At 38.1% G+C, this 9,481-nt stretch overlaps 1 protein-coding gene across 4 annotated transcripts in view; it reads left to right on the top strand.

The window, feature by feature from the left end:
• The first annotated feature begins 4,568 nt into the window (after nucleotides 1–4,568).
• Nucleotides 4,569–9,481, top strand: part of FAM186B (family with sequence similarity 186 member B) — a 16,505-nt gene continuing 11,592 nt past the window's right edge. For all 4 annotated transcript variants that reach the window (XR_002126210.1, XR_002126209.1, XR_002126211.1 and 1 more), the window contains exons 1-2: nucleotides 4,569–5,671; nucleotides 6,550–6,775. Coding sequence is in view for 1 of the 4 variants with exons in the window: in XM_019662236.1 (XP_019517781.1) it covers nucleotides 5,576–5,671; nucleotides 6,550–6,775 (322 nt within the window). In the remaining 3 variants the exon portion in view is untranslated. The remainder of the gene's footprint in view (nucleotides 5,672–6,549; nucleotides 6,776–9,481) is intronic.

Genomic DNA, 9,481 nt, shown 5'->3' with positions numbered 1-9,481 from the left:
AGTGTTAGAACTCTGAGGATTCTAAAAATTCTAATTTAGAACCAGATTTTCCAGGTCCTTATGAAGGTATATTTGTAAAATGAGTTTAGCAGGTATTTTATTTAACAATTTGTTAGCTTTATAACATTAAAATATTTAGTATGAGCCCCCATTATAGTCTTGCCTCAGCCCCCACAAATAATAGGGGCAGAGTTGAGGATTTAACTCTTTTCCCTTCCTCTCTCCGCACCGCTTATACCTCATTCTCATTGACCATCTGCCAAATTTAATTGGATAATTTTTAGTTCTTACAACACTGTGACTACATCTGCCATTCAGAGTTGAGCCATGCAGAAAACTTTGATTATTCTTCCTTTGCTGCACAACTTTTTCTTTTTCCTGGAATTAATAATTGTCTTTTTAAATTTGTTTCGTTTTCTATATATTCATCACAATATCTGCCTCAAAATCTTCCCCTTGTTGGCTAAATCTCTTCTCAGAATATCTAAATACAGCAGATACTCGATCAGGTTCACCTTTTTTTCCCCTAAATGCCCAACATTAATTAGGTTTCATTACTTCTAGACAGTATGGACAATGTAGTAATACACTTATTTAAATGGCTAAATAATCAGGACTATTAGCTCTTAATCATTATGACTCATTTCTCTGAAATATGTGAAGAGCTATGCACTGACAAAAATAATTTTTCTTTATCACGGGAAAGTATCATTAATATATGTTAATAGGAATTATATATTATTGAATTGGATTCAATACCTATTCATAAAGTTACGGGATGCATAACTTGAAAGTATCCTCTAAAAATTAACAGGCAGGGTTTTAAATGTTATTAGGATTTCCCTTCAACCATGTTTAAGATATGCCTTAAAGAAGTAACTAATTCTTGACAGTGCTGATTAACACAGTTTATACCTTCCACAAGATGGATATATTTCTTGTTGTTATTTAAGTGGGAAGTACTATCAAGTCTAATTTTAATCTCAATGACTTATATGTTCATTTTGTGCTTTTTTTCCTCCTCAACATACAGATTACTTCTAATTGGCTCTCAGTTGAAAAGGAGAACATATCAATGGCATCAGTATTCATCATGATGGCTAGAAGTGTCTAATCACAGATTTCCATCATTATCACCAGCTACATCAGGCAAAGAAATTGTCATCACAGGGGATGGTATGAGAGGAAAACAAGATGCCCCTGAGCTCTGCTGGAGGGACAGCGACTCCGGGAGGCACCAGAGACACCCAGGGAAAGACTGAGCTGCGGGGTCCCAGGGCGAAGACTGGAGGGACACACCACCCTCCCGGTGCAGAGTCTCTCCCAGCCCCCACCCCATGCCAAGCTCTCCCTTACAGGGCCAGATCTCAGGTTAACCTTCTTCTGTTAGAGCAGCGGTTCTCAACCTGTGGGTCGCGACCCCTTTGGGGGTCGAACAACCCTTTCACAGGGGTCGCCTAAGACCATCAGAAAACAAAAAGATATTTACATTACTATTCATAACTAGCAAAATTACAGTTATAGAGTAGCAACGAAAATAATTTTATGGTTGGGGGTCACCACAACATGAGGAACTGTATTAAGGGGTCGCAGCATTAGGAAGGTTGAGAACCGCTGTGTTAGAGCTTCTGACCTGCTCTAATCTGAGTGTTTATCCTTGCTGCACATCTGGCAACCTGACATCTCCTTTTTCATCCTCCTGGGCATTTTCTTTGCCTCCTTTGTTGGGTCTTATATTTGCCATAGTCCATGGCTTTCTCTTTCTTGACTTATTCCCTATTTTTGGAGACCATCTTCTAGAAACTTCCTGAGAAAGGAGGTGGTAAATTGCCTTGAAACTGCATGTTTGCCATTGCCATTTTTCTATTCTGACACTGGATTGATTGGCTGGGAGTTGAATTTCTTGGGAATTATGAAGGCCTTGGGACATTACCTTCTAGCTTTCATCATTGTGCTTGTAAAGTCTGAAGCCTTTTAACTCCTTATCCCTTGTGACTTTATCCCCTCTCTGAACCTCTCCTTGTCTCCAGTGTTCTGAAATGGCAGTAATATGTCTTGGTGAGAAGCTGTTTGTTGTGCTGGACATTCAATGCCCCTCACTTCTGGGAAATAATCTTTTATTATTATTATTATTTTTTTTAATTGGGGACCAGCCATGGTCATTGGTTATACATTGTTTTCATGCTACAATGGCATAGTTGACTCTTTTAAGGAGGGCACAGCTCACAGTGCCCATTCGGGGATCAAACCGGCAACCTTGGTGTTATCAGCACCATGCTGTAACCAACTGAGCTAATTGGTCACACCTCTGGGAAATAATCTTGAATCATCCCATTGATGATTTCTTCCCTTCTATTTTTTTTGGAACTCCTGTAATTCAGACGATCGATCTGCTGGACTGGTCCTTCTAATTTCTTATTTCTCTTTCCTACTTTCCATCTTTTTACTTTGTCTTCTTGGAGATTTCCTCAATTTTATCTTCCCATTCTTCTATTGAGAAAACTTCTACTGAGTTTTTCAATAAAGATTTTTATTATTCTCACTTTATTTTTATTCTCTGAATAGTCCTTTTATAGCATCTTTTTTTTTCAGAGTTGCAGTAGGTTATCTCTGAAGCGATTAATAATAGTTTTGTTTACATTTTCGGTTTGCTCTAAATTTCTTTTTCTGTTGTTTTGGTCTCTTTCATGTTAGAATCTTTTCTTGCAGGTCTTATAATCCTTGGTTTTATGTTCACATTTAAGGATGAGTTACCAAAAAGCCAATTGGAAGTGTTTGTGCTGTGTGGGCTCAGGTACATGAGTGGGACTTGTTGGCCATAAGCTTCACTGCAGGGAACTTCTTTGTCAGCATCTTTAGGACTTCCTTCTCAGGGTGGTAAGCCATCTGGCACAACCAATTCCGTTTTGCCATATGGTTGCCCCACTGCTGCCTAAGGATCCATCCTTCTCTAGTCTAAGTCCGTAACCATTCATCCACATACTTTCCAGCTTCCTAAAATATTTGGCTCTTGTCTCCTGTCCTATTTCCCTGTCCTTGTAGATTTATGCCTTAAAAAAAAATCCCTTGCAATAGTTTTAGTGTATTTTTAGTAGAACAGAATTAGATACATGTGTTCAACCTACTATTTTTACCCAGAAACTTTAAATATATTTTAACTGTTTTTAAAACAGTTTAAATATATATATACACTCAAATGTCCTACATATTAAAGTTTGGGGTCCATCAAACAGACTTGTTGACATTGAATGATTTTATAACAGAGATATCATGAAAAACTTATAAATGTATTCTAACAAGATATTGTTTTTATCTGTTTTAGATAGTGAGATTCTACAGAAAGCTTTGCTTGGAAAAGGGGTTGGCTACATGTCTTAAAAAGTTTACAAACATCTCTCCTGGGCTAGTGATCACCTAAGTGTGGCCTTGAACTGTGGTGAAGGTGTTGCTACTTGCCACAGAGCTGCATGGGAGAGGAACTTGGAAGAGGGGGCATCCTAGCCTCAAGGGGAAAGGGAATGAAAGTAGAGGAGACTTGCCACCTGAGAAAGAAGAAAGGATTATTTCCTTACACCCTCCAATACTCTCCTGCCTAATTCCACAGTCTTGGGCATTATAAAACATTATATTTTTTAAAAATCAGCTTTATTGAGATGTAATTTACATATAATAAAATTCACCAATTTTAAGTGTACAATACTATGAATTTTCACAAATGTATACCATCATGTAACCACCACATAATCATGACATAAAACATTTCCTTCACTCAGAAACTTTCTTTGTGCCCTTTTGCTTTCTGTCTCTTCCTCCTCATCCGGCTCCTGGCATTTACGGATCTGTTTTCTGTCATTATGGTTTTGCCTTTCTAGAATTTCACAGAAGTGGAATCATACAGTTTGTAGTAGTTTGTGTCTGGCTTTTTTCACTTAGTGTAATGCTTTTGAGATTATCCATGTTGTTGCATGTTATCAGTTCATTCCTTTTTCATGTAAAGTAGTATATTTCATTGCATGGACATACTACAATTTGTTTATCCATTCACCAGTTGATGGGCATCTAGGTTGTTTGCAGGTTTGTGCTATAACAAATAGAGCTGCTTATGAATATTTGTGTATAGGTCTTTGTGTGGCCATGTTTTCATTACTTAGGAGTGGGATTTCTGGGTTGTATGGTAATGTCTATTTAACTTTTAAAAAAACTGCCAAACTTTTTTCCAAAGTGGCTCTATCATTTTATATTCTCCCCAGTAATACATGAGGTTCCACTTTCCCAACATCCTCCTCAACACTTGGGATTGTCACACTTTTTATTGACTGTCTCATCTTTGCCAGATTTTGCATCTCGTTGTGGTTTTAAATTGCATTTCTCTAAGAACTAATGATATTGAGAATCTTTTCATGTGCTTTTTTTTTTTTACCATTTGTATATCTTCTTATACCCATTTAAAAAACTGGATTATTTTTCTTTTTGTTTGAGTTGTAGTGGTTTTTAAAATATATTCTGGATACATGTGCTTTATCAAACATATATTTTGCAAATAATTTTTTCCAATCGGAGGCTTCCATTTCATTTCCTTTTATGTCTATGTTTGTGAAGGTTACTGAATTTTTTTTCTTATAATATTTTTGTCTGGTTTTGGTAGCAAGGTAATGCTAACCTCATAAAATGAGAAGTGTTCCTTACTGTTCCTTACCGTTCATTCACTTACTGAAAGTTTTCTTTCATTGCCTCATTCAGTCAACAAACACTGGTAACATTCTATGTGCCAGGCATGGGGCTAGGTGTTAGAAATACTGAAAACAAGTGAGACCTAGTTCTCTGAGGTGCTCAAGCCCTGGTTTATGTATACCAATTTTACATCTGGCACTGGATGGTCCTTTAATCCCTTGTGATTTCAGAGCATGTTGTAGTTTGATAAATAACTTACTCATCCTTACAAACATGTGCAAACTATGGCTCAGTGGAGTTAGGAGATTTACCTAAAGTTACAAGAGCTGAGAGGTACAGAGTAGGGACTTAAACCTGGTTTCCTGACTCCCAGTCTAGGGTCCTTTCTTTTTTTTTTAATCCCTTTTTCCTCCCTACTCCCTCCCTGATCCCTGCTGCAAATGCAAACATATTCCCATTCATTACTGATTGGCTGTAATTTATTAAGTTCTCACTGGGAAAACAACTTTTTCTGATTTTTTTTCCTATTTTTAGCCATTAACATTTAGTTTGGGAGCAAAACATTTAATGATTTTTAAAAAGCAACAGGTCAAGTTAATATATATTAGAAATATATAAAATAAATAAAGTTTAAAAACAACTAAACAACAAAAAAGAAATATATAAAGTTAGATAGTCAAGCAGATAGATGACAGGGATTCATTCTTCCAATCAAACTGATGATGTCACTAGAGAAAAGAAGGTCAGTTAGAACCTGACATCTGGCAGTTACAGAGAGCTGTGGCTAAGGCATAGGGTACTCAGGGGCTGCCCCAGAGCCCTTAACCCCAAAGCAGCCAACATCACGTGTCCAGGCTTGTGTACTAGAGACACAGGACATCTTTGTGACTGACAGTGATCCAAAATGGAGAAAGACAAGCCCCCACAGCTGGTGACCCCCACATCAGTGACAGCCATCATCTCGAGGATTGAGGCTGCCCAGCTAACTCGGGCTCACGAGGTAATTCCTGAGATGAGGGAGTCCCTTTCTATTGGGGCCTGATGTGGAGGTTGGGGACTGATCCCAGATTTGGGCAAGATTCCGGCTCTGGGCCCTCGGGGGTCCTGGCTTCCTCAGCGAGCTGGATTTGCAGACAGATTGGTCAAAATATCCACCTCCTAGACTTGGCCTCTGCAGGGCCCGCTGGAGTCAAAGCACCACCCATCCCCCCCTCCCCCATCTCCCCCCAAGTCTAGGCAAGGCCCAGGAAGAGAATAGCCCATGGAAACCCCAGGATGACCCTGAGACACAGAGGTGTGGGTCCTAGCAGGGCAGGAGGAAGGGCCCAGAGTTCATGATTTGGGGGTCTGTTCTTGGCAACCCGTCAGAATCCCTCACACTGAGCCCTAGAAGCTCACAGGGAAACGGCCAAAGGCTGGAATCACCCTGCTCTTGAGCCTCTAGTGCATTTTTTTATGGCAGACTCTGATCCTGAGGGTTTCTTGGGGCCTCATTTTTCCAGTCTGTTGCCTCTGGATCCTTGTGATGAGAGATGTCCAAAAGTCCCCCAACAAATTCTGAAATTCTAAGACATGTTTGCTGTGGATTTTTAGTATTCCTCCCCTGACCTGGTCTTAATAATTAAAATGACAGTAATAAGAGCTACTTATTTTTTATTTTATGTGCCAGGCACTGTCCTACGTTCTTTACAAATATTAATTCATTTAATCTTTACAAAAGCCCTGTGACATAGGTACTATAATGATCTGCATTTTACAAATAAGAAAACTGAGGCCCCAGGAGGTTAAATGACTTGTCTAAGATCACACTATTGGGCCACAGCGTCTGGTTCCAGAGTTCACTCCTCTAAATACTACACTCTGCTGTCTTCCATATAGGATATTTCTTCCCAGCTCTCAGACATCTTGGACAATGTCGACGGTGTCATCAACTGCTTCCAGGAAGAACTGGGATATGATTTAAAAGAAAAGGTAAAATCTCACCAGATGGAGCAAAAGAGCAAGAACAGATTCATCTTGCTAGAGAAACTCGCCTCCTTCTCCAAAGATGCTAAGACTAAAGAGAAGCACTTGTACGAAATTCTTCACTGGCTGGGTGACTGGGGTGAGTTTGCAGGCTGGTCCCAGCTTGCTCAGTCTCCTTAACCCCCACCTCCCAGGTCAGCTTTCTCTTGGAGAGGAGGGTGGGGTGGCAGTTGCAGAAGGAACAAGAGTCTCTCCAGTGAAACATTCTCCCACTCATGTCACATCACCTCAACTCCCCAGAGCAGCAAACATATAATTGTCCAAAACGTAATAGATTGTGACATTAGCTGCCATATATGATGAAGCCTAAGTCATGAGCCATCTTATTTTCTAGCAAGAGGGAAACTAAATTCAAACTCACCCTTGCTATTTATTTTAATTTTTCCACCTTTACTGAGATTTAATTGACAAATAACATTGTGTAAATTTAAAGTGTACAATGTGATGACTTGATATACTCGTACATATATGTTGTGAAATGATTATCACAATAATCATTGTGATGTGTTGTTACCTAACTCATCCATCATCTCACAGAGGCACCCTTTTTTGTGTGTGTGATGAGAACGTTTAAGTTCTACTCCCTTAGCAAATTTTAAGGACACACTATAATATTGTTAAGTATAGTAACCATGCTGTACATTAGATCCCCGAACTTATTTATCTTAGGATTGAAGTTTTGTACACTTTGACCAACATCTCTCCATTTACCCCACTTCCTAGCCCCTGGTAACAAGGGGCTCTGTTTCTATGAGTTCAACTTTTTAGATTTCACATACAAGTAAGATCATACTCATACAGTATTTGTCTTTCTGACTTATTCACTCAGCCTAGTACCCTCAAGGTCCATCCATGTTGTTACAAATGGTAGGATTTTCTTCTTTGTTATGACTAATATTTCATTGTATATACCACATTTAAAGTTTTTTAAATTTTCAATTACAGTTGACATTCAATATTATATTAGTTTCAGGTGTACAGCAGTGGTTAGACATTTATATAACTTATGAAGTGATCCCCCCAATAAGTGTAGCACCCACCCAACACCATAGCTAGTTACTACAATATTATTGACTATATTCCCTATGCTGTACTTTACATTCCCATGACTATTTTATAACTGCCAGTTTGTACTTCTTAATCTTTTCCCCTTTTTCACCCAGGCTTCTAACCTCTCTCCCATCTGGCAGCCATTAGTATCTATGAGTTTGTTTCTGTTTTGTTTGTTCATTTATTTTGTTTTCTAGATTCCACATATAAGTGAGATCATGTGGTATTTGTCTTTCTCTGTTTGACTTATTTCACTCAGCACAATACCCTCTAGGTCCATCCATGTGGTTGCAAATGATAAGATTTCATTCTTTTTTATGGCTGAGAACATTCCATTATACCACATTTTCTTTATCCATTCATTCACTGACCAACACTTAGGTTGTTTCTATGTCTTGGCTCTTGTGAATAATGCTTCAATGAACATCACCATACAGGTATCTCTTAGAGATAGTGATTTCATTTTTTTTTTGGATATATACCCAGAAGTGGGATTACTGGATCATATGGTAGTTCTATATTTAATATTTTGCAGAACCTCTATATTGTTTTCCAAAATGGCTGCACCAATTTACATTCCAACAGTACACAAGGGTTCCTTTTTCTACACATCCTCACCAACAGTTATCTTTCATTTTTTTCACCCTAGCCATCTCCTAACAGGTATGAGGTAATGTCTCATTGTGGTTTTGATTTGTATTTCCCTGATTAGTGATGTTGAACACCTTTTCATGTACTTTTTGGCCATTTGTGTATCTTCTTTAGAAAAATGTCTATTCAGATCCTTTACCCATGTATAAATTGGATTGGTTTTTTGCTATTGAGATGTATGAATTCCTTATATATTTTGGATGTTAACCCCTATTAGATGTATGGTTTGCAAATATATTCTCCCATTCTTAGGTTGCCTTTTGATTTTGTTGATTTCTTTTACTGCAGAGATTTTTTAGTTTGATGTCATCCCACTTGTTTTTGTTGTTGTTGCCTGTGCTTTTGATGTCATATCTGAAAAATCATCACCAAGACCAACGTCAAAGAGCTGTTTTCTTATGTTTATGATTTCAGGTCTTACATTTAAGTCTTTAATCCATTTCAAGTTAATTTTTGTGAATGGTGTTACAATCAGGGTCCAATTTCATTCTTTTGCATGTGAATGTGTAGGATTACCAATACTACTTACTGAAGAGACTATCCTTTACCAGTGTGTATTCTTGGCTCCTTTGTCAAATATTAGTCGATTGTATATGCATGGGTTTATTTCTGGGCTCTTGATTCTATTTCATTGGTTTATATGTCTGTTTTTATGCCAGTACCATACTATTTTGATTACTATAGCTTTGTAATATAGTTTCAAATCAGGTAGTGAAATGTTTTGTTTTTATTTCTCAAGATAGCTTTGACTATTTGAGGTCTTTTGTGGTTCTATATAATTTTATTTTTATTTATTTATTTTTTTTATTTTTTTTTTTTTAGCTGAGCTATCCTGCCACCTGTTGTCAGCTCAGCGGCAGCTCAGCTTGAGCTGGGAATCAAACCACTGATGCACAGAGCTCATACTCTTTTTTTTCAACTTTTTAAAAAAAGATTTTATTGGAGAATTGGGGGAGGGGAACAGCATTGGGGGGTCAGGGAAGGGGGCAGTTGCTGTCCTTTTGTTCTTCAGTCTAGTTGTGGAGGACATTGCTTCACTGGCCCATGTTGGTATTATCATTGCACTCTTCCCGGCTGAGGCAGA

The sequence above is a fragment of the Hipposideros armiger genome, unplaced genomic scaffold (genome assembly GCF_001890085.2).
Source record: "Hipposideros armiger isolate ML-2016 unplaced genomic scaffold, ASM189008v1 scaffold_371, whole genome shotgun sequence".
NCBI lineage: Eukaryota > Metazoa > Chordata > Mammalia > Chiroptera > Hipposideridae > Hipposideros > Hipposideros armiger.
Note: the sequence above shows the minus strand (reverse complement) of the source record. Positions and strands in the feature narration are given on the sequence as shown.